At 48.0% G+C, this 25,773-nt stretch overlaps 1 protein-coding gene and 2 pseudogenes across 2 annotated transcripts; 1 reads left to right on the forward strand and 2 right to left on the reverse strand.

Annotated features, from left to right (window-relative positions):
• Window positions 1-10,634: 10,634 nt before the first annotated feature.
• Window positions 10,635-11,595, reverse strand: LOC147957008 (disease resistance protein RGA5-like; annotated as a pseudogene).
• Window positions 11,596-13,383: 1,788 nt separating this feature from the next.
• LOC147957009 (disease resistance protein RGA5-like) lies at window positions 13,384-25,773 on the forward strand (annotated as a pseudogene). The gene is made up of 10 exons (XR_015609669.1): window positions 13,384-13,519; window positions 13,607-13,690; window positions 13,802-14,044; window positions 19,840-20,156; window positions 20,239-21,447; window positions 21,528-22,754; window positions 22,943-23,579; window positions 23,703-23,746; window positions 23,936-24,013; window positions 24,572-25,773. The product of XR_015609669.1 is annotated as a disease resistance protein RGA5-like (transcript).
• Window positions 14,213-19,271, reverse strand: LOC125530066 (disease resistance protein RGA4-like). The gene is made up of 4 exons (XM_087535517.1): window positions 18,098-19,271; window positions 15,742-17,861; window positions 15,299-15,628; window positions 14,213-14,806 (listed from the first exon to the last, which is right to left on the reverse strand). Exons 1-4 carry the CDS (start codon window positions 18,946-18,948, stop codon window positions 14,745-14,747), a joined length of 3,363 nt encoding a protein of 1,120 aa, XP_087391643.1. The 5' UTR covers window positions 18,949-19,271; the 3' UTR covers window positions 14,213-14,744.

The following is a 25,773-nucleotide window of genomic DNA, read 5'->3' on the forward strand; positions in this document are numbered from 1 at the left end:
GGCTCCGGGGCGGTGGGGTGGTGCTGCGGCGGGGTGGGGCGGCGGCAGCGTCCGGGCGGTGATGGCCGGCCGGAGGGGGCGCCGGGCGGTGGTGGCGACGGGGCCGCAGGGCTCCGGGGCGGCGGGGTGTTGCTGCGGTGGGGTGGGGCGGCGGCAGCGTCCGGGCGGCGGCGGTGCTCGACGGCGGCGGTTCAGGCGCGGGTGAGTGGGGGCGCGGGGTGGAGAGGGGGTGAGAGTGATGGGAGAGAGCAGTTGAGGTGGGGCGGCCGTTACTAATTCGTGGGGGCACGTTCTTTGCGGTGGGGCGGCAGTTGGGTGAGAGTGGAAAGGGCGCGCATAGTAGAAGGGGAGACGGCCGTTAGCTGGGCCCTTTCTTTGCCGTGCGGCAGCGGACGGCAAAGATTTCGCTGACGGCAAATAGGCTGACCCAGCCAAGCCGTGTGCTGTGGGGCCCATCTGGCTCTTTGCCGTCTAGCTTTCAGCTCATTGCTGCCAGCTGGCTGACGGCAAAGAAGCAGTTGACTGCAAATACACTTTTTGCCATCAGCCCTTTCTTTGCCATCCGCTTTGTGGAAGCGGACGGCAAAGAGCCTCTTTGCCGTCAGCTGGCGGACAGCAAAGAGGAGGCAGACGACAAAATGCCAGATTCCAGTAGTGATACCTGCGAGTGCTGTTGAGGGAGTCCTGGATTAGGGGGTGTCCGGATGGCCGGACTATAACCTTTGGCCGGACTCCTGGACTATGAAGATACAAGATTGAAGACTTCGTCCTGTGTCCGGATGGGACTTCACTTGGCGTGGAAGGCAAGCTTGGCGATACGGATATGTAGATCTCCTCCCATTGTAACCGACTCTGTGTAACCCTAGCCCTCTCCGGTGTCTATATAAACCGGAGGGTTTTAGTCCGTAGGACGAACAACAATCATACCATAGGCTAGCTTCTAGGGTTTAGCCTCTCTGATCTCGTGGTAGATCTACTCTTGTACTACCCATATCATCAATATTAATCAAGCAGGAGTAGGGTTTTACCTCCATCGAGAGGGCCCGAACCTGGGTAAAAACATCGTGTCCCTTGTCTCCTGTTACCATCTGCCTAGACGCACAGTTCGGGACCCCCTACACGAGATCCGCCGATTTTGACACCGACATTGGTGCTTTCATTGAGAGTTCCTCTGTGTCGTCATCTTTAGGGCTGATGGCAACTCCAATCATCGACAACGATGCGGTCCAGGGTGAGACTTTTCTCCCCTGATAGATCTTCGTACTCGGCGGCTTTGCACTGCGGGACAATTCTCTTGGCCATCTGGAGCAGATCGAAAGCTACGCCCCTGGCCATCAGGTCAGATTTAGAAGTTTAAACTGCACGGCTGACGCTCGCGGAGACTTGATCTTCGACGGATCCGAGCCACAGCCGAGCGAGCCGCACTGTCTCGATGGGCATGATTTAGCTCTGCCACCAAACAGTGCCCTGGAGGCCGCACCTGTGTCCGCTCCGACCCTTAGCTCGGAGCCAACTGCGCCAATCGAGGACGGGTGGCTGGACACCGCCTCAGGGGCTGCAATCTCTACGGCGATCGAGCTGAACACCAGCTTTGTCCTCTACGAAGTTCGTGACTCCAAGGTGCCGAACTCCTCTCCGGACTCCGAACCTTCCGCTCCCCTGCTGATCGAATCCGATCGAGCGCCAATCATGGAGTTCGCCGCCGCGGACATCTTTCGGCACTCGCCCTTCGGCGACATTCTGAATTCACTAAAGTCTCTCTCTTTATCAGGAGAGCCCTGGCCGGATTATGGTCAGCAAGGTTGGGATACGGATGACGAAGAAATTCAGAGCCCACCCACCACCCACTTCGTAGCCACTGTCGATGATTTAACCGACATGCTCGACTTCGACTCTGAAGACATCGACGATATGGACGACGATGTAGGAGACGAACAGGAACCAGAGCCTATAGGGCACTAGACAAACACCTCATCTCACGATGTATACATGGTGGACACACCTAAAAGAAACGACGACGAGGAACAAAGGGACGCAACGAGGGATCATTCCCTCGAAAAGCAGTCAAAGCGGCAGCGTAAGCGCCGCTCCAAACCACACCTCAACAGAGACAGCAGCCATACAGACCCAGCCATAGAGCAGGGCGAACCGGCGGACAACGAACATGCCATCGAGCAACCGTCCGAACAGGGCAACTTGGATAAGCAAACCGAACAACCCATCCCCGACGAAGATAACAGTCCGGACGACCTCACGCCGGACAATTTGCTAGAGCAGAAGAACCTCCACAAAAGGCTTGTCGCCACTGCGCGTAGCCTAAAAAAGCAGAAGCGGAAGCTCAAAACAGCGGAAGATGCACTCAAAATTAGATGGAGCAAAGTACTCAACACAGCAGACAAATACGGCGACAGTCGCCACACAAAGAGCTATCCGAAGCGAAAATTACTGCCGGAATTTGATGAGGAGGCCTTAGAGCCCACGCAATCAAAAAAATAAGCAAACCGAACAACCCCATGGCCAACATAGAGCGGCAAAGGGCGCCGCACACAAGCCGGCACGCGATCCGCACAAGGATTCGCATCAAAAAGACGGCCCAGCCAGATCTATCTACGGGCCAAGAAAGCAAGCTGTAGTAAGCAATGCAATGCATCAAGTATCCGAACATCATGGTACACCCAAATATAGGGGTGCCGCACACCCCCTATGTTTCACCGATGAGGTGCTGGATCATGAATTTCGAGCGGGATTCAAGCCCGTAAACATAGAGGCATACGACGGAACAACAGACCCTGGAGTCTGGATCGAGGATTACATCCTCCACATACACATGGCTAGAGGAGATGACCTCCATGCCATAAAATACTTACCCCTCAAGCTCAAAGGGCCAGACCGGCATTGGCTTAAAAGCCTTCCCGAAAACACCATTGGAAGTTGGGAAGAGCTCGAGGATGCTTTTTGGGCAAATTTTCAAGGGACCTATGTCCGACCCCCGGATGCAGACGATTTAAGTCACATAACTCAACAACCCGGAGAGTCAGCCCGGAAATTCTGGAACATATTCCTTACTAAAATGAACCAGATAGTCGACTGTCCGGACGCCGAAGCCTTAGCAGCTTTCAAACACAGCTTCTGAGATGAATGGCTCGCCAGACACCTCGGCCAAGAAAAGCCACGAACAATGGCCGCATTAACAAGCCTCATGACCCGCTTTTGCGCAGGAGAGGATAGCTGGTTGGCAAGATGCAGTACTAGCGACCCAAGTACATCCGAAGTTAGGGATGGAAACGGGAAACCGCGACGAAGCAAGGACCAACACCGGACCAAGGGAAACAGCCCGAAGAGCACGATAGTCAACGCCGGATTCAAAAGCTCTCGGCAGAATCAGAAAAAGCTTCCCCTCAAGGATAACAGGGACGAGCTATCTAACCTAAAAAAAATCTTGGACAAGATATGCCAAATCCACAGTACTCCCGGGAAGCCTGCAAACCATACCCACAGAGATTGTTGGGTCTTCAAGCAATCCGACAAACTCAACGCCGAACACAAGGGGCTCGACACACCAAGTGAGGACGATGACAAACCCCACAAGCAGAGCACTGGAAAACAAAAGAATTTCCCACAAGAAGTCAAAACAGTAAACTCACTTCACGTGGCAAAAGGGAAAAACAGGGTGGCGCCTATAGAGATACGCGCCATACAGCCTATCCCAGAGGAGTCCCGCCACTGGTTGTTAAAACCAATCACTTCGACCATCAGGATTACTCTAGAAGTATCCGGAATGCAGGCTGGACTGCCTTGAAATTAGATCTGATAATTGACGGACTCCACTTTACATAGGTCCTAATGGACGGCGGCAGTGATCTAAACCTGCTATATCAGGACACAATCCGCAAAATGGGGATAGACCCAACAAAAATTCGCCATAGCAACACTTCCTTTCAAGGGGTAATGTCGGGCCCAGATGCCCATTGTACGGGCTCTCTCCTGCTAGAAGTTATGTTCGGCTCCCCCGACAACTTCCGCCGCGAAAAGCTAACCTTCCACATCGCCCCATTTACAAGTAGCTATCAAGCACTACTGGGACGCGAAGCTTTCGCCCGCTTTAACGCAATACCGCATTATGCATCTCTTACACTTAAAATGCCCGGTCCGCGAGGCATCATCTCATTAAAGGGAAATATCGAGTGATCCTCGAGCACGGAAGATTGTGCGGCTGCCTTGACAGCCACACACTAAACCGGCTTCACTAATCAAAGCACCTAAACAGGTCGTTCAGACCCCGGACATGGCTAGACGAGTCCGGCGTAAACATACAAGGGCTTACTAGCCGCATACCCCCGTACAAGGGGCTCCGCGCATGTATAACAAGAGACAATAAAGCTCAATTTTACCCATTTCTTGGAATTATACTTTGTTTATTTAATATAACATACATTTTCGCACGATATTTTTCAACTAAGTTCCTCTCTTTTACAGATGAACACCGTGCTACACCCGTCCAGGATACGGCACAACGGAGACACAGGCGCAGACGTGCAGTAGGGACCCATTCCGAGGATTCTTTTTAGATTAAGACCCTGCGTAAACCTTTTTTACTGTCTCTTGTTGATACACATCCCCCGGTTTCTTGGTATAACCGAGGAGGAGGCTGGCGTCTTGGCATGTGGCCACATCAGAATTTTGCGCGTACCTGGACACCAGGGGCTTATTACCAAGGGCGTTATTCAGCCCATATTCATAAAGACCGAATACCTTAGGGAGTGTTCGGCGTCGCGAGTTTGGCCTTATATGCATCAGCTCCGAATCATGTCTTTGGTCAAATGTTGGGTTTGCCCGGCTCCTGTGTTTTGCTGCCTTACGTTCCGCTCTATCGGCTAAGGCGGCACCAGGAGAACTACTGCGATTGTGCCCCGGTTCGGCCAGGCGAGCACCTCAGTAGAGAAAGCCGAAAACTGACTGTCATGATATAGCATGAGACTGGTCAACCACTCGATGACCCGCCAGAATCTTTAGGATTCCTCAGCATTAACGAAGGGTCGTTTCCCGGCCAGGCACACACGCGCCCCGAATTTGGGTGAGCGCGGTGCCCCTAGGGGCTATATAGTAGCCCCACTGTCAAACTCCTATGGCTAAGTGAAAGTGATAAAGCATCATAGTCCGGTTGCCTAGTTCGCTGCGCTATCACCTCCTTAATAGGACAAAGACGTTGGATCAAGTGTGAAAATGCGCCTTCTGCGAACACCCCCACATTATATGCGTGGGGGCTGAAGCCGAAGACTGCCATCTTTCAGGTTATATACACATATATATTAATGGCACAGGACGTATTTTAATTCTTGAAGGCACAAGTATAAAAAGCTTTCATGTTCCCTCGAAACATTGTTTTACAATAATACATGTTATTCGAACATAATATCCTTCGAGCACTACGTCTCTATTAAACGAGCGCCTTGCAGAACTTCCTGAAAATAGTGCTCGGCAGGTACTCGGCTCTCGTCCGAATCTCGGGATGCAACAACGGTGGCCTTCATCTCCACCCAGTATGTCTTGACACGGGCAAGAGCCATTCGCGCACCCTCTATGCACGTTGACCTCTTCATTGCATTAATATGCGGCACCGCACCAAGGAACTGCTGCACCAAGCTATAATAGCTCTTTGGCTCGGGCCTTTCCGGCCACAGATGACTCACGACACACTTCATGGCGAGTCCGGATAACCTATTCAGCTCCGCCCATGCGGCCAGTATATCGGTTAATGGAAGTGGGTGCTCTGGATTGTGGAACTGCGACCAAAAAATCTTTTCCACTTCGTGATCCTTTTGATCTCGGAAGTGTTCGGCCGCGTCCGCGGCACTTGCCGCCAAGTTAAGATAAGTATCCGCCGCACTCCACAGCCGGTTCAACTGAGCATATTTAGGATCCCCGAACTTCATCCGTAGCATAAAGGGCTTTCCAGCCGCGATATCTCCGGCCTGACGTAGCTCCTCCTTCATATCTCTCATCACAAAGCGAGCATCCTTGGCTTCGGTAGTGACCTTCTCCAGGTCCTTCTGTTCCGCCCGATCTTCTTTTTCAAGAAGCTTGCAGCGGTCGGCAGCATTCTTCAACTTCACAGCCATCTCGGCCATTTCCTTCTTGCTTCGGCAGTGAGCAGCCTGTTCGGCTTTCAACTCTTCAGCCGCCTTTAAGGCAGCCGCATCACTTTTCCTGGCCTGCTCCTTGGCTCGGGCGAGTTCCGCCCGAAGGTTCTCCATGGCAGCGGCACCATCTGCATCAAGCATACATGTTGTAAGGCATGGGCATCAAGCCCCCTTACCAGGTGTCTGCGGAGAAATTGCATACCTTGTGACTCGTCAAGCTGCTTGTTGACAAGCGCGATGTCGGCATCTGCCACGTCAAGTTGCTGCTTTAGCTCAGCAAATTCATCAGTCCGACTAGCCACCGGACACTTCGCCACCTACACAGGAAGGGCGACATATTATACCTAGGATTATGATCCTCGGCGCGCCGTCATTTTTGACAATGCACCGAGTCTGGGGGGCTACTATCTACACAGGGCGCATCTTATATACACGGAACCGTCAAAAGGTACATCATTTCGCGTACCTCAAAACCTGTCAGTAAACTCCTGACGGCCTCGTACAACCCGCTCTCCGTGGATGAAATCCTTTCAATCACCGTACCCATCAACACACGGTGTTCTTCTGAGATAGACGCTCGCCCGAGCAGATCCTTCAGCTCCTCCGACTGCGCACCGGACGGTGCCGGACTCACCCGATGGCCTTTTTCGAAGGCCGGACACGGAGGGCTTTGGGGGGCCATACGACTGCTTTCCGGCCCTGCCGGATTTGGAGAAACCCTCCATGACGACACCTCAGGGTCACCCGCCTCGCACGGCGGTACAGCAGGGGGAGGCGTTCCGCTCTCCATCATCTCCGGACGAAGATCCCCTGAAGATGAACTCTGCTGAGAAGGGCTGAGATCCGAACTACAAGGTAAAATTTCGGTTATCTTCCTCAGAAATAGAACAGGGATGTCTCTTATTTTAAAACTCCCCTCTCTACTTACGGCTCGGTGGAGGGCTGATCCCCTTGGGGGCACAGTGCGGCCGAGGCATCTCTCGGCGCAGGACCCTCTGACGAAGATTTCTTCCCCCGCTTTGAGACCATGGTCTCCGGGTCTTCAGAGGCGGTCCTCTTCTTCCCCTGGATGGAGGGATTCTCGATTCCTCCTTTCCTGACAGCCACCTTCGGGGAGGCGGTAGCTTCCTTGTTCCCCCCTTCGCCTTCTTCCAAAGGCGCTACCTCCAGCATCCTGGTTAACACGGGATCCGGCATGGTCTCATGGAGGGGGCTGGACACCTGATTAGCTTTGCTTTCGCTATCCACTCATGTTTAAGGGACAGCTCTTTTAAGGGCAATTTTATGATAAATATACGGATAGTGTGTCCAGGTACAGGGCTACTTACTTGAGTATCTGGGCGATTGCAGCTCAGACATGCGTCCTCGGTCGAGTCCGAACACATTGCTTGTGATCCGAAGAACAATTTGTACATCTCCATGGGCGTCGCGCCCGTAAAATGTTGGAGTGCTCGTGGTCCCTCCGGATTAAACTCCCACAGGCGGAGGGGTGGCGTTTGTAGGGCAAGGTGCGGCGAATCAACATGACCTGCGTCACTACGACCAGATTGATGTCTCTTTCTAGGAGATCTCGAATGCGGCCCTGCAACAAGGGCACGTCCTTGGACGGCCCCCAGTTAAACCCTTTATTGACCCATGACGCCAGCCGTGGTGGGGGACCCGAGCGAAAGGCAGGTGGCGCCACCCACTTGATGCCCCTGGGAGCTGTGATATAAAACCACTCTCGTTGCCATAAGCTGAACTCCTCTTGAAAAGAGCCCTCGGGCCATGGAGCGTCAGCATTCTTGCTTATAATAGCACCTCCGCACTCCGCGTGCTGCCCCTCGATCGTCTTCGGCTCTACTTTGAAGGTCTTAAGCCACAATCCAAAGTGAGGAGTAATGCGGAGGAAGGCTTCGCACACGACAATGAACGATGAGATGTGGAGGATGGACTCCGGAGCCAAGTCGTGAAATTCCAACCCATAGTAAAACATGAGCCCCCTCATGAAGGGGTCCGTCAGGAAGCCTGGCCCCCGAAGGAAGTGAGAGGCGAACACCACGCTCTCACCAGGCTTGGGAGTGGGAATAACCTGCCCTTGAGCAGGCAGCCTATGCGAGATTTCGCCAGTTAGATACCTGGCATCTCTTAGCTTTAGCACGTCTTCTTCCGTAACGGAGGAAGGCATCCAGCGGCCTTGAAGGTCGGAGCCGGACATCATCGAAGGTCCGAAGCGCCTGAATCTGGAGCTTTGGGTGTTGGAACTCGAGGCGAGAGGCGGATTCGATTGAGATTGAAAGAAAGGAGTAGAGCCTTGGTCTCTTTATAAAGAGGTTGAATACCAAGAGCCCTCCCCGTGACCGTTTGGGACTCGCCTTCGATTGAGGAAATATACAAACGGGCATGATTGGGTTACCCACGCCCGTATTGATGAGAATTCCGGAATAAGGGGACACGATCTCTGCTTCGACAAGACCTGCCAAGGAAACCGCCTCGCTAAACGCGCTGAGGTGGGACAGTAAAAACGATTCGAATAAAGGCTTGGCGTGGTGTGATGTCACGGTGCGGAATACATCAGCAGATTGGATTTGTGTAAATATTATTCTCTCTACGGTGGTATGTGGAACTTATTTTGCAGAGCCGGACACTATCCTTGTGTTCAAAATCTTCTATGAAGTATTCGGAGGAGGAACTCGCCTTGCAATGCCGAAGACAATCTGCGCGACGGACTCGTCGTCATTGAAGCCTGGTTCACGGGCTACTGAGGGAGTCCTGGATTAGGGGGTGTCCGGATGGCCGGACTATAACCTTTGGCCGAACTCCTGGACTATGAAGATACAAGATTGAAGACTTCGTCCCGTGTCCGGATGGGACTTTCCTTGGCGTGGAAGGCAAGCTTGGCGATACGGATATGTAGATCTCCTCCCATTGTAACCGACTCTGTGTAACCCTAGCCCTCTCCGGTGTCTATATAAACCGGAGGGTTTTAGTCCGTAGGACGAACAATAATCATACCATAGGCTAGCTTCTAGGGTTTAGCCTCTCTGATCTCGTGGTAGATCTACTCTTGTACTACCCATATCATCAATATTAATCAAGCAGGAGTAGGGTTTTACCTCCATCGAGAGGGCCCGAACTTGGGTAAAAACATCATGTCCCTTGTCTCCTGTTACCATCCGCCTAGACGCACAGTTCGGGACCCCCTACCCGAGATCCGCCGGTTTTGACACCGACAGCTGTCCACAGAGCGTGTGCGGTGGTGACCGCGGTGACCACGACGAGCACCTCTTTTGTGAGGTTGTTGAGCAGGTAGCCCAGAACCTGCTGGTCCTCCCTTACCCAGATGGGATGGAGAGGGTTGAGCTCGGACGACTCCTTCCCGTCCTTGTCCTTGGTGACGAGAAGGCGGGGCGGCTCCGGCATGGTGCCATCGACGTAGCCATAGAGGCCGGCTCCCCTCAACTGCGGCGAGATTTGGGAGCACCACAGGATGTAGTTCGTCCAGGAGAGCTTTTCTGTGACCTGACCGCTTAGGTTGGATTGGGTGGCACTAGAGGAAGACATGGCTGGCACTAGTGGAGATCGAGAGCTTGGGTTTGGAAGAGGAGTCTCTGATTACCATGTGCGTTAGGCGGAAACGTCTTTCACTTGATCAGACTCTGTCAAAAGCTTTTAGAAAAAAAATTGAGAGATAAAATCATCAGTCACTACTACCTCTGTTCCTAAGATAGGACGTTTTGGCAGTTTAAATTCGAAATAGTCTAAACATGACAGATGCAGGATTTCTTTTTCCTGGGGATATGTTCCTAAGATAGGACGTTTTGGCAGTTTAAATTCGAAATAGTCTGAACATGACAGATGCAGGATTGCTTTTTCCCGGGGATATCAGGAGCATTCATTCATTAATCATCACGATTACAGACTTACAAACAGGCAGCTAATAAGAAATTTCGAGTTCTTGATCCCTACTAAACACCATTAGCTGTCAAAAACAAAACCTGTTTTGCACCAAGATGGAGCGGCCACACCAGCAGTCCCAAGTGCAACTACAACTGTAAAAGTTAGTAGAACTTTCCTGCTCAACAAACGTATAGTATGATGCACGTGTGCGTTAGGCGGAAACATCTTGCCTCGACCTGAGGCGACGTGCTTCGTGTTATAGGCAGGGGCGCACCTCCCTAAAGCGCATACATCATTGAGATATTACAGGGGGTTTACAACTTGGAGAACAAGAGATAGAATTGGTTACAGAGATAAGGAGAGATAGAATTACATGTAACTCAAACTAGCTATCCTATCTTCCCTGGATCCTGCGCCTCTTGGTCTCTGTCATACGTGACATGAGGTGTCACAACATATTGTGTTTAACAGCACGCAGGAATGATACCCAGCCAGGTAGCAAAGACTACGTACCAATATAGTTTTTTGAGGGAAAGATTACAAAGACGGCAAAACTAAAAGGTCTGCTGAGCAGCTGATTGTTAAGATTGAGAGACTGGCCGAAACCAGAGAAACTCAAGTGCCCTTAATAACGGAAGGGCGGTTTGGGTGCGCCAGCAATGCCTCCTGGAACACAGAAACGACATCATCGGAGGCCCCATCAAGTCGGATCTCCTGGAGGTATAGCAGGTGCTCCATGCCAACTAGTACAGTCTACAGTGTCGTGACAGTAGTACACACGGAGACAGAGTGTTTCTAAGTAAGTTGGGCATAGCCCCTGCCTCGAACCCTAGGTACGCCGCAATGTTTTCCAAGAAGAAACACCAAAGAAACTCCAGAACCGGGAATAGCCCCACCCAGTATAGCCCTTTCATCAGGGATTCTAATCACATCGAATCACAGGTGGACGAGGGAGGGAAGTGCTCCAAGAAGAAGAACCGCCCCAGTTGACTTCTCTTCAACAGATAGCTCAAGGAAGCGCAGGCAATGGAGACCAGCTATCCAATTCGGAACTCTGCAAAACCACCAGTCTTGCAAGCAAAGTCGCTCGATGTGTTGAAAAGGATTGGATAATGAAGCCATCTGTTGGTCATTGCCAAACTCATAATTCTTGCCAGAGAAGCACATGCATTTGAGGTTACGAAGCTTACCAATGGAGCATGCCAAAGCATCAACTTTTGACGTCCCCAATTCAGAACCTGCTTTCATCCTCAGTTCCCTGAGATTGGCCGGTCAGCTCGCCAAGACCCATAATACACTTTAGTGAGTTCACTTTTGGGGCAAACACTTGCAGAGTAAGCAGTGATTTCATATTCTCGATACCTTTTGGCAACTCTATCCAATTTGCAAGAACCAGCCAGGACAGGCGGGGCAAATGAACTATATCTTAAGGGATACTCTTTACCAGGCTGCAGTTTTCTATGTCCAGTGTCTCCAAGTAAACAAGCCCACCAAGTTCAGGAGGGAGCTCTATCTGCCAAACTCTAACCATCAGATATCTCGGCAGAAACAATTGGCTAACAACGGTGAGGTACATGTTGATGCAGGAGTTTTGGCAGGAAGAGGAGGCTCAGTAGCGGCAGTATGCAGGGTTGAGGGGGAAACTATAAGGGGAGTTCGGCACTAGTTGTCGAAGGAGTTCTTGATCCTGCCACCCTAGAAGCTATAGCTTGCCGGCCGGGAGGCTCTCTCTCTTGCAAAGGACTTGGGCATCCAAAACTTTGTTGTGGCTTTGGACTGTCAGCAAGTCGTATCAGATATCAACACGAGTGCACGGGTGACATATGGAGCAATTACTGAAATAAACCTTAAGGAATCTATCTTTTATTGTAACTTTTCTTTCGGGAGTCGTGCTGTTAATAAGGGATATATAGCACATAGCTTAGCCAAATTTTCACTTTGGGGAGGTCCGGGTCGCCACGTCTGGTTTCGCGCACCCCACGACCAAAGATGTATCCCGCACCATGTAGACTTTGATGAATACACTTGGTTTCACCCCTAAAAAAACTATTAATAGGAGAAACGATAGAGGAGGAGGGCGGTCAGATGGAAAGGGAGGTCCTATTTAGAGACATGTGCGCCCAGGACGCGAGAATGCGCACACCCCCGCGCGCGCCTTGTTTGGTCGACCCATGCGTGGGGCAGGACGCCCCCCCCCCCCTTTGTTTTCATTTTTACTTTTCCTTTTTATTTTCTATTTTTCTTTTATTCTATATTAAATAATTTGGCATTACAAACATGTTCCAAATTTCAAAAAAATTGATTTGTGAATTGTCAAAAACAAGTTATTGAATTGAAATTGTTCACAATTTCAAAAGAATGAACATTTTTTGAATTTTAATGTACACTTTTTATTTTGATGAACAATTCTTTAATAATGATGAACATTTTTTTGTATTTCACAAACAAATTTTGAACTTAATGAACACAATCTGTATTCAAGAACATTTATAAAAATAATGGATGAACAAATTTTGAATTCGATGAATTTCTTTATTTTGATGAACAATTTTTTGAACTTCATGAACACAATTTGTTTCAAGAACATTTATAAAAATAAAGGATGAATTTCCCGCTCTGTCTTGCCTTCCAAGACCAAGAAGGACGCCTTTGATGATGACAAGGCCTCGTGCGCACTTGACTATGGCGTCGACAAATATATACCAGCCGTGAGTTGACAATGTGGCGGCCACTAAGGGAGGAGGTTGGCTCGACACGACGGACACAACATTTGAACCCAAAATCGTAATGTTTGGTAGAATTAAATTTGAACATTTTGGAATGACACCTCCTTCCGAACCCCCATATGATATTTCCCCTACAAGTATAGTCCATTGTTGTTGAAACCGAAGCTTAGACAAACTTGTAATAAAGTTAAAATTAAAATTCTGAAATCGAAATATATGGTCTAAAATACCCAACACCGTTTATATCGCAACATTGTCCTCAGTTTTGACCCTGGTTTTGTGCCTAGGTGGCGCCACATCAGCGAGGCTGCACATGACCCTACCTGTCATCCCCATCCCCATCCCCATCCCCTTTGGATGCACTCGCCAGATTGGACGCGGCGCCGCACACCCGCGGCCAACCACCACCGCAGCAAGTCGCCGCCGGAGCGGATCCCACCTCGCTGCTCTGCGGATCCTCGGCTCAACCCTCGTCCTCGCCCGAACCGGCGAGGTAAGCCGCATCGGCCTCCTCCGCTGCTGGCGGCGGCGCTACCCGGCTGACCACGGCCTCTCTCCGTCGACGCATTTCGCAGACGCGATGGGCACAAGTACGGCCGCCGACGCCTCCGCAGGGCCGCGCTCGATGTACCGCCGGCGGCAGCCTTCTCCGGAAATGTCTCCCCCGTCGGGATCGAGCTCATACCCTCAGCCAGCTCCGTCCACCTCTGCCCCCCCACCCGGACCACGGCGGCCTCCACTGCAGACTTCGACGCTGATGATTTTGGTATTCAGGTACGAATCTGCTAGTATTTGTGTTGTTTTAATTCCACTAGCTTGGTTCAGGTACTAATAACCCTGTAGCACTGGAATTATCAGCAGGCAGAGATTCAGACAGGGGACCAAACTGGGATTGTCGGGTGCTCAATGTCAGTCTGCACACTCCGAGCAAATAGTGCGTTGCAAGTATGGTTCAATTTCATTCTGATTACCGATTAGTGTGCTGGCTCGACATAGTACTTGCTTATCATCGTTTGGGCTTCTCATTTCCTTACCTAACAGCTTGTTTGATGGTAGCTACTAGCACTTCAAATTTGTGTCCTCAGAGTACTTCAAACAGCTCCGAGCAAGGATTAGTCGCATGACAACGCTGGATGGCGCACAAGGAGGGGCGTGCCAGCGCCTGTGGGAGAACCCGGTGTCCGGCAGGAACATCGATGTCTCTGATGCTGCTTGGGGTAACTCCTGTCCGGCAGTTGCAGCCAACTTCCCGTCAGAAACTTTGCCCATTGCTGTTGACCAGCACGTAGGTTTCGACAGGTCAGCACAAAACTAGAACCAAGCTGTTTTCTCTTGGGTCCTTTCTTTTTTTGGCCTTAGTTTCCATGCTAATTATCGTATACTAGCATGAGGATTCAAATTATTGAAAGCAAAGCAACAAGAAAAGCTGTCCACAAAATGCAAGAACTAATATTATTGTCAACAACATAAAACTAAGATGGTCTTATAACTGAATGGGGGATGATTATAATGTTTTGCGGTACAGATGCCGAAGTTAACCGGGACCACATATACATCCAACAGCATACAGGTCAACTTTGGTACAGCAGAAAGCCACCAAATTGACACACATGAAAGTTAACTCATGATACAACACAACTACAAATTGATAAGAGAAAATTTATTGAAAGCACTTGATCATCTTCAGGAGATGTGTCCATAAGCCATAGCAGTCTGGCACGCCCATGTAGCGAGCAGCAACACATGGGGATTCACCATTAGTATGTAAACATGCCAGGGGATCACTAGACAGACCAATTGCCGAAGCAACAGAAGCGACAGCTACTTGAAACATCAAATGCCAACCTGATACTCAAAGCAAACCTAAGTACTTTCCCTACTCTCGAGCAAGATTGACCCAAGCTTGCAAACACGGGTACTGCAGACAAAACAACACCATCATCAGGGATCTGCCAACCGAGGCACCAATGACTCACATCCACTTCTTCGATGGAAAACCTCAGTTTCCATTAGAGACAGCAACTGCTAGCCCAGGCACTGTTTGTTTTGTAGGCCTCGTTTCTGCATACCAGTCAACGACTATAACCATTGTGACAATAAAAAACAGATAGTAGGATATTCTAAAGTAAACAGGGCATTTGTAGATTTCCATATGGCCCAAACTAAAGCAACATCTGCAACAGCCATCAAATTTCTAACATTTCCAATGAACTTCAGAACCCAACGGCACAGACAGTTAAAGGAAACAGGAATAGGCTGAATATTCAGTGTGCACTAACTTCACAGATATTTAGAAACAGGGCATACAAAGAATCAAAACTCAGAGGCACACTGTTGGACTTCTCCTTGCTAGATATTTAGAAACAGGGCATACAAAGAATCAAAACAGGGCATACACTACATCTAGCAGCTTATAAATCTCTATCACTTAAATAAATTTATTTACCTGAAGAATATTACTTGCAAACATCACCCCGGTTTTACTAGTTATTCTCACTAAGAGAAATATTGGAAGAATTTAACACCGATGGAAACTTGGAACTTGTAAATTACCTTGGACATCCTCCGGGTTCTTGCGCTTCACTCTATCAACAACCTTGTCCATTGAATTGTCTTCACCAATGTCCAGTCTTGCCCTCTTTCTTCTGTTCTCACCCACCGCCAAAAGTACAACATTTTGATCAGCCTGATCAGTAGACCAAGTGACATCTTGCATCTGCTGATCCTCTAAACCTACCATTCCTTCCATCCCCTGTTCAAACCTTTCCTTGTCCACTGGAGGGTCCAGACAAGTCTTGCTAGCAAAATCCTCTAGGATATCAGTTTTGTCTGTATCTTCTTTCTCATCATCATCCTGTTGCAGATCATCACAATCAACTTGTGCTGCACAATAAAAGACGTCACATAGATGCGTGAAGAGGCAGTATATATAACTCAACACCAATTAACCAAAGTACAAACAATTAAGCAAAATAAGATGCGTGACACTTGATTACCAGACTGTCCAGTAGAAATGGTATCGTGGGGTGTTATCACTGATAACGGTGTTGCAGTAGTTGGTACCACAGGGCTCTCAGAAATGTTTGCAGGTTCACTTCCCATATCGACATCTTCTGCTGTCTTAACAAACAAGAGCTTGGGGCGTCTGGGGTGTTTTTTAGCTGCTTCCTTCCACTTTTGTTTTGTTTCATAATTCACTCCATCATGGAGGGTGACCTCCTTAATACGCTGCAGGGACTGGATCGTCGTGCAGCAAAAGCCATTTAGATCCTTACATAGCAGCTGGAGCGACTCGAGGGATGGCAGAGCTCCCTCTTGGACTTCCAGTTCAGTCATGACTTCAACCACGATACATAGTCCTCGCAGGCTTCCAAGTGCACCTTTTATGATGGCGAGTTTGTCCAGTTGAGATGAAATCAGCTTTAGGTATGCCAAGCTGCGCACTCTGCTCAGGGCAGCAAGAATATCCCCGCTCAGATGATGATGAGGGGATGAAAGGCACAGCTTAGTGAGACCACCTAGCATGGTAAGAAATGGAGGCAGGCTGCATATGTTGCCCCCTTGTAGCTTGAGCGAGCTAAGATAGCAGGAGGAAGCTTCTTCTTTTTCTAGGGACAAGTTCATGAGCAAGTCTTGGAAGCATTTATCATTGAAATGTATTGAGAGTGAATGAGCCTTTTTCACGTCGGTGCTTCTCTTGATGAACCCCTTGATGGCATTTGAGACATGAGTGTAGTTGTTGGTGCTGCTGTTGCTGCCACTGGCAGTGGGATCCGTGCTATTATTAGTGGACTGCTCGCACCATATTTTCACCTTCGTCAAGTGTTTCATATGCTCTATGAGCTGTGCAAATCCTTGGCTCTTGTTGTTGTCCACAACAAATCCTGCTACTGTTTCCAATTTGCTATTCTCTGAGAGCCAAGTCTGTATTTTTTGCATTCTCCGGCCTCCTACACCTTGTTGTAGTTTGAACTTTCCAAACAGATGTATCAAGCATGGCAGCTCCATGACTTGTGTGGGCAGAATCTCTATCTTGGTTCTTCTTACATCCAGCGTCTCCAAAAGTTGAAGTTTCTTGCTCTCTTTGGGGAGCGCTGTAACCTTAACAGCTGCCCCAAGGCTTAGGTACCTGAGCAGCAACAGGTTGCTGCATATCTCCCTAAGGTGCTTGTCCTCCAAGTGGTTACTGCATTCTTCTAGATCCAAAACCCGAAGCAGTTCATATTTGCAAAAATCCAAGACTGATTCATGTGCCTTGCCAAAGACCGTCAGAGACCGGACCAGAGATAGATCATTGGCTACTTTGGCACTTGCGTCATGGAGGGAGAGCCAACGGATTTTGCTGGGTGGGGTTGGGGGAGCCATCTGATCATATAACAAGGTAATGAAGTTGTCACACTTGGACATGTGCAGGATGAACTCAAGCATCATGCCGTGAGTATGGTATGTCTTCACCTGATCTTTGATGTTTTTGCTGCTGGCATCTGTACGCTGGATGATACTCCGGTTGACCAACTCTTTGAAATTGCTGATAGCAGCATCCAAAGCATTACACATATAATCTCCTTGGATAAACCCTTCAGCGCACCATTTCCTTATCAAGTTTCCTCTCCTGATTATACGACCACTAGGGTAGATACCTAGATATAGCAAGCATGTCTGGACATCATGTTTAACAAGGCTGGTGTAGCTATGGACAAGCACATTCTTCATTCTTGCTAACATCTCCTTCGTTTCCAGGTGCGCTCCCAGGTTGTGGCACAATGTTGCCCAGTTCTCACGTGATGGATTACCTGTGCTTTGCAAGTACCGTGCCGTGGTAACAAGAGCAAGGGGTAAACCATCACACTTCTTTAGTGCTTCCGAGCCAAGCTGATCCTCTTTATCGACTTGTGGATTGTCGTCTTGGAAAGCTTCCCTGAAAAACAATTGCCTTGATTGCTCATTGGGGAGAGTTTTCATTGTGTACACATGATCATGAGCTGCTGAGCTGCTGCAGGCATTTGCTACTGACTGAATGGCCGTTGTCACCAGAACTCTGCCACTCAACCCCACAAAGGCATCTTTTATATCATGCCAAAATTCTGTCTGCATGTCATCGATTACGATGAAGAACCTACGAGGTGCCAGGATAAATACACGATCAGGATTAACATGCAGAAATATCGATTGGAGATTAAATTCGGAGAAGCTTTCATTTTGTGCCAACAAAGATGCCAATAGAGAATGAAGTCAAACTACAATAATTGCTGGACGGTAAAAAATATAAAAGACGCAGGCTGCTGTAAATGAAGATCAAATCATCAAACAGAGATGGAGTTGAGAAAATTATCAATAGTTGGAATTAGTTACCTCTTGGTTCCAAGGCACAATCTGAGGATCGCACAGAGCTTGCTGAGGCTACCTCCACCATTGGTGAGTGTGGTGGGGATGCCAAGTTGCCGGAGTATCTCCTCGAGAACATCGCTTGCGCCCCTTTGCTCGGTTGCAGAAACCCAAGCCCGTGCTTCATATTGGCTCATCACACTCTGGTACACGTGCCTGGCAAGGAGGGTCTTTCCTATGCCATCGAAGCCAACAATGGAGATCACCTTGAGCTGCTGCTGCTGCTGCTGCTGCTGCTGCTGCTGCTGTATCAGCTCCAGAAGCTCGTCCCGAGGAGCGTCCATGCCCACAGGGCTGCAAGCTGAAACGGTGTCATCTATGGACATATCTGTTGCCGTCTCAGGTGCCCATGACACTGCCGATGACGATGCTGATGAGGAGGTGCCAGCAGCGACACTTGCGTTGTAGTAAGTTTCTCTCAGCTTGGATGACTCCTGTGATATCTTCTTGAGCTCGCGGATCGCCATGGCGAACTCGTTGCGGACCGTCACCGTCTTCACCCGGTGGACAGCCTGACGGATCCACGACGTCCCGTAGATGGTTACCCGGCGCATGAAGCGGTCGATGCAATCCTCAATGGCATGCGCCAAATCTCGTATAATTTGGATCCATGCCCTCTGCACATGGTCACCACCGGCGCCGCTCCTCCAGCGGCAGTCATCATCTTGCTGAATGGCAGCAGAGATGAGCGCAAACTCATTTCTGATGTAGGTAATGTCATGCTCCAGGTTTTGCCGGAGCTTGTGATTTGCAGCTAAGAACTCTAACAGCTTTGGTGCAATCCTACCCACAAAAGCAGTGGCCGCCACAGCCTCCATCTCCCTCTCTCTCACTCTGGTTGGAAGATCAGATCATGGAATTTCGTGGACGGAGAGGCCAGGAGAACTTGCGAGCAGCCTAAATCACATGATGATGGTAGGTAGCTACAAGTGCCTGCCTAAGAATACGTTACTCCAGTTTAATTGCCTACTCCAAGCCTGGAACTATTTACTTACACGCATATGATGCTAAGCTGCCCATACAGAAATGTTCTACACGAATCTGACAGCACGTGTTGTCAGGCTCCACCTGGTTCTGTCCTTTTTTTGTGTGTGGAAGAGGACATGTGTGGATCCCCCGATCACTAACGAAAAGTTCCTTTGTTGCACAACAGTGCGAATCTATCATATAAAGGCAGTAAAGCTGGTTCCATTATATAGTGGGTTATTTAGCATCAATGCCACTTTGCGAATCCACTTTAGCCTAAATGGGACCCATAAAAATTCTCCAGTTTTGGTGGCGATGCTCTATCCCAAAGTCATGGACTGGTTTATTCAGCTACGCTGTGATACTTAGTACTCCCTCCGTCCGAAAAAACTTGTCTCTCAAATGGACGTATCTAGCACTAACTTGGTGCTATATATATCCATTTGAGGGACAAACTTTTTCAGACAGAGTAGTATATGTTAGGCTGTTAGTTTCTCAACTATTTTATTGAACCGATGAATTGTACTTACTCTGTAAACTAATGTAAGTAGTGATCTAAAACGTCTTACATTAGTTTACGGAGGGAGTAGTATATATTGGCTTCTAACAAAAAATTATGGAATCGATGAATGGAAGCATATATGGGCTTTTTATTCTTTAAAAATACTGATGAATAGTCATGGCTCGTTATTCTTTTTTCTCGCTTTGTTGGAGCTGACAAACCCACATGAAAAATATTTCAGACGTGGGGCCAGAACTGAAAGCAAAACTGAAGAGATGCCTATCAATAAGGAGGTCCGGTGCTTGAAAAAGGGGCCTGTGGATCCCGTAAAACAAAAGGGCCTGTGGACACCAGAAGAGAACTTCTCGTAGACTACATCCAAGAGAAGAGCCATGGCAGCTGGCGTCGCCTACCTAATCTGGCTAGCCTGAACCTCCATCGCAGGAGCTCCCACCTCAGGTGGACCAATTACCTCTCCCCCGACAACAAGCGTGGCCGCTTCACCAACGGCGAAGAAAAACAATTCATCATTCACTTCCACTCCATCCTCGGCAACAAGTAAGTTAATCATCTGTTGCATCTATTGTATCTTCTTCTTCTCCGACTCCGGTGGCTGATGAGTTGAGCTTTCTAATGGCAGTAGGTGGTTGTTGATCGTGAGAAAGCTGCCAGAGAGGACTGACATGGAGATCAATAACTACTCGAACACGAACTTGCGCAAGGAGCTGCTAGGCATGGGCATGGGCATCACGCACCACCCGCGCACCGACCTAAGCAGTATGCATGCCGGATTCCCCAGCCCCCTTGCCGCCATGACCTCGGCCAGCAATGAGTCACACACTAACGATTCTTTCGGGGCCTTGGCTAGCATGCCCAAGGTCAGTTTCCTCGCTGGTCATTGTTGGGCGAGTGCTTCATTGGGCGCCATGAGAACCCTTGTTTGGAAGCTGGACATGCTACTGCAAGATGATTCATCTCCTCAGGGATGCTCTAACTCCAAGAGTATCAAGGATGGGATGTGCCTCCTCAAAGATGATGTTGAAGAGATAAGTTCATACCTTGATGAACTGTCAGAGGTGGAGGACCCTCCCCCGATGGCCAAGTGCTGGATGAATGAGGTGCGAGACCTGTCTTACGACATGGAGGATTACATTGACAGCTTATTATTTGTGCCACCTGACCATCTCAACAAGAACAACAAGAAGCGGAAAAAGATGATGAAGAAGAACAAGTTAATTGCCAGACCTGTTAAGATTCCCAAGAGGCCCAAGTGGTGCAAGCTAATCACATGCATGTCTCAACTGTCAGAACATGGCAAGGTCAGTTCGTTGTGCAGAAACAATCATGTCATGATCACTAATCGTCTTCCCAAGAGGACCAAAAATGTTGCGGCACCTGAAATGATATCAGAATTCAGGAACTATATCCAAGATGCGATTGAACGACACAATAGGTATAAGCTGAACTGTTGCAGCACCTTGAGGCGTATATTCTTGTCCAGTGGCAGTATGCTTCCAGCACCCTATGAAGAAGCTGCCCAAATAGTAATTGATGGCCGGATGAATGAGTTTATCAACTCACAGTCACAGGTGGCTGACGATGATCTCAGGGTGGTATCGGTTCTTGGATTTGGATGTCTGGGTAAAACTACACTTGCCAAAGCGTTGTACAACAGAATTGGGTCGCAATTTGACTGCAGAGCTTTCATTCGAGTGTCCAAAAAGCCTGATATGAAGACACTTTTCTGCAACTTGTTCTTGCAACTCCACCAGAAGAAGCAGCCATTACCTGTCAATTGTAATGTGCTTGACATCAGTGACAAGACCAGCAAACATCTGCAAGATAAAAGGTACTGTTAACCTAGCAAACATCAATTTTACTATTAGCCTAGAACAGCATATCTGATATGCTTGAATTCTTTGCATGCAGGTATCTAATTGTTATTGATGATTTGTGGGATGCATCAGTATGGGATATTATTAAAAATGCTTTTCCAAAGGGAAACTGTGGCAGCAGAATAATAATTACTACACAGATTGAAGATGTTGCATTAACATGTTGCTGTGACCACTTAGAGCATGTTTTCAAGATGAAACCTCTCGACGATGATCACTCAAGAAAGCTATTTTGTAACAGGCTTTTTGGTTATGAAAATGACTGTCCTGTGGAATTGAAACAAGTTTCAAACGAAATTATTGATATATGTGGTGGTTTGCCTCTAGCAACAATCAACATAGCTACTCATTTGGCAAACCAGCAGACATCAGTATCACTTGATTTGCTGACATACACACGTGATTGGTTGAGATCCCATTTGTGGTCAAGTCCTACTTCAGAAAGAACGAGACAAGTACTGGAACTCAGCTACAATAATCTTCCTCATCATCTGAAGACATTTTTGCTGTATCTTCATATGTATCCAGAGGGCTCCATAATCTGGAAGGATGATCTGGTGAAGCAGTGGGTGGCTGAAGGGTTTATTGATACAAGAAAATGGAAAGTACAAGATCAAGAAACAATAGAGGAAGCTGCAGGAATCTATTTTGATGAACTTACTGATAGAAGATTCATTCAACCTTTATATATCAACTACAACAATAAGGTGTTGTCTTGTACAGTTCATGACGTAGTACGTGATCTTATTGCACAGAAGTCGGCAGAAGAGAATTTCATTGTGGTAGTAGACTACAACCGAAAGAGTATATCACTTGCTCATAAGGTTCGTCGACTATCCCTCGTCTTTGGCGATGCAAAATATGCCAAAACACCAGCAAACATCACAAAGTCTCAAGTTCGGTCACTTACATTTTGTGGATTATTCAAGTGTATGCCTTGTATTAGAGAGTTCAAGGTTCTCCGTGTTCTGAACCTTCAACTATCTGGTCATTGTGGCGACAATGATCCCATAGACCTCACTGGGATTTCAGAACTGTTTCAGCTAAAATATTTGAAGATTGCAAGTGATGTCTGCATAAAACTACCAAGCCGTATGCGAGGGCTGCAATGCTTGGAAACACTGGATGTTATGGATGTAATAAGAGTCACTGTTGTTCCATGGGATATTATGTATCTCCCACACTTGTTGCACCTAAGTCTTCCGGTTGACACAAATCTACTGGATTGGATTTGCAGCATGAGTGACCCTGTCATAAGTCTGTCGAGCCTTGGCAAGCTGAACTACCTGCAAGATCTCTATCTTACCAGTCCTACACACCCATCCTACTATCCGGAGAGAAGCATGGAAGCTCTGGGTTCTTTAATCGGAGGACTTGGCAATCTCAAAACTATAGTAGTGGCTTATGGCTCCTTGGCTAAAAAAATTATGGTTCATGGAACACCAAAAGTAACCATTTCATGGGATCGCATGGCACCTCCTCCTCTTCTTCAGAGATTTGAATGCTCACGGCACAGCTACATCATATTTTACCGAATTCCTAGGTGGGTTAAAGAACTTGGCAACCTACGCATTTTGAAGATTGCGGTGAAGGAACTTCAGATGATTTGTGTTGGTATTCTCAGAGGATTGCGTGCTCTCACTGCTCTGTCGCTGTATGTAGAGGCGGCGCCCCTTGACAAAATCATTTTTGACAAGGCCGGGTTCTCGGTTCTGAAGCACTTCAAGTTGAAGTTCATGAGTGGAATTGCTTGGCTAAAATTTGAGGCAGATGGAATGCCTAATCTCTGGAATCTCAAGCTAGTTTTCAATGCCATCCCCCGACTGGACCAGGGTCTTTTTATTTCTTCGAACCAAGCCTCATTTGAAGCATATCAACGTGGTACTGCACTTATCAACATCGAGCATATGCCAGGCCTTAAAGAGATCTCCGCAAAATTTGGGGGTGCAGCTGCTGATGTAGAGTATGCCTTGACAATTGGCATTAGTAATCATCCGAGCAATCCTGCAATCAATGTGCCATCAGGGGGTTATAGTTCCTATTGTGACAAAAGAGCAAACCAGAAACAACAACCAGATGATAAAAGGTACTACCAATGTTCATTGTGAAAACATGGAAATATTTCCTCCTTTACTTCGACTTAGTTTCTTCAATTAAACCAGATTTAATTCTCCATGTTCTGACAAAGCTAAATGATTGGTGTAATCAGGATTTCATGGTCACAGGAGTCCTCTTCGCGTCTGCATGTTCCAGGTATATTTTTTGTCAACAGATGCTAATAGAGATGTTTTTCCATCAAGTTAATATAAATCTGAGTATATTCTACCTTCTACCTCCTAATAGTGACAGCTTTCACCCAATTTATTCCTTTTTTCAAATGACAAGCTGAAATCGGAGTGGATTCAGTTAGATAGCTCTCATATCAAATTTCATTTTTTTCAGATACGGCTACGGGACGGATAGCGGCTGGATGCGGATTCGAATACCAGATTATATCAGATTATGTCGGCTTCGGACATGGTACGGTAACATGCATAAACAAGAAATATATTACCAACAAAAAGCACATGATGAAAAACACAAACAGTATAATATGAAACACTATAAGTTAGTAAAAATACAACAAGCATTTGCGCCATCTCATTGTCAAAAGTAGCATCCACAAATTGCTAGTTAATAAATCGGATAACCGCATTTAAAAGGTCAAAAAATCTTACTAGAAAAGATTATCCTATGTCGTCTTATATTAGCAACACCATATCCTAATAATCGGACTCGGAATGGATTTTGTTTGGATTTCAAAATCTCTTACCCTATCCCATACCACTGGACTCGGAGATGGTTTTGTTCAGAAATTATCCTAACCACGTTTACCCTAGTAAAATATGACATTTTTAAATAGGGTAAAAACATGTCACAAATTCACAAGTAGAGAGTAAGGAAATATACTCTATAGAGTTAATTCGTCCAAATGGTGAAAATGATAAAACTCTTGTCCAAAAGCATCAGTTCGCGCACATACTCTAAATAAACCACTTATTTGCAAACGATTAATTCTTTCTAACGGTCGATTTTCAGTCCACTTGCCAGATATAGAGGTTCAAGCTGGAGCAGGAAGGGCATTTAAGAGGCTCCGTGGATCGGGCTTTGGTTCTGGGGCAGGTGGAGAGCAGCATGGTGCTGGGAGCAATCTCATAGAGCAGCATAGCATCGGGAACAATCTTATAGAGCAGAATGGCGCCGGGAGCAATCTCATTGGTGAGATTGGTCGTGAACTCTCCATCAGATGCCTCCTCCATCTATCCAGGTCGGACTACGGATCCGTGGCCTCCCTGAACCGTGACTTCAATTCGCTGGTGCGCAGCGGGGAGATCTACCGCCTGCGGCGGCATAATGGGGTGGTGGAGCATTGGGTCTATTTTTTTCTTAATGTTCAGGAGTGGGGTGCTTATGATCTGTACCGTAAGCGCTGGATCAAAGTGCCCAAGATGCCACCTGATGAACTCTTCATGTGCTCTCACAAGGAGTCGCTCGCTGTAGGAACCGAGCTGCTGGTGTTTGCGAATGGGATGCCTTACATTGGGTTCAGATATAGCATCCTGACCAATTCATGGGGGTGGGCTAATCAAATGAACTCGCCGCGGTGCCTGTTTGCGTCGGCAAGTGCCAGTGAGAAGGCATATGTCGCGGGGGGCACCAATTCTTCCGGAAGGATATTGAGCTCCGCAGAGATGTATAACTCCGAGACACATACTTGGACACCCCTTCCCAGCATGAATAGGGAAAGGAAGTTGTGTTCTGGGGTTTTTATGGATGGCAAGTTCTATGTGATTGGTGGCGTTACCAACAACAACAACAAGGGATTGGCATGCGGTGAGGAATATGACTTGAACCGGCGGTCTTGGACGGTCATCGAGAACATGTGTGAGGGACTCAACACTGAAGTGCTTGGTGCTCCTCTGCTCATTGCAGTTGTCAACAATGAGCTTTATGCAGCTGATTACAGAGCGGATGATGTGAAGAGGTATGATAAGATGAATAATAGGTGGATCACTCTTGGAAAATTGCCTCAACGATCCACGGCGGCGGTGAATGGCTGGGACCTTGCTTTCCGGGCATGTGGCGACCGGCTGATTGTCGTTCATTTTCCATGGACTTCTACTTATAGCATGGTAGAGGTTCATTCATGGATCCCTGGTCCGCAACCACCTATGTGGAGTTTGGTCGCCACACGGTCGTCAGAGAGACCCATATTTGATTGTGTCGTCATGGGTTGCTGA

The sequence above is a fragment of the Triticum urartu genome, chromosome 7A (assembly GCF_056163025.1).
Source record: "Triticum urartu cultivar PI428250 chromosome 7A, HENAU_Tu73, whole genome shotgun sequence".
Lineage (NCBI taxonomy): Eukaryota > Viridiplantae > Streptophyta > Magnoliopsida > Poales > Poaceae > Triticum > Triticum urartu.

Bases quoted from the DNA above. Each gene is read 5' to 3' on its own strand.
- LOC125530066 (XM_087535517.1), bottom strand. From the start codon at position 18,948: ATGGAGGCTGTGGCGGCCACTGCTTTTGTGGGTAGGATTGCACCAAAG. The intron at 17,862-18,097 runs GTAACTAATTCC...GGCACCTCGTAG, and splicing joins TTGTGCCTTGGAACCAAGAG to GTTCTTCATCGTAATCGATG. The intron at 14,807-15,298 runs GTAATTTACAAG...ACTGGTATGCAG, and splicing joins GAACCCGGAGGATGTCCAAG to AAACGAGGCCTACAAAACAA.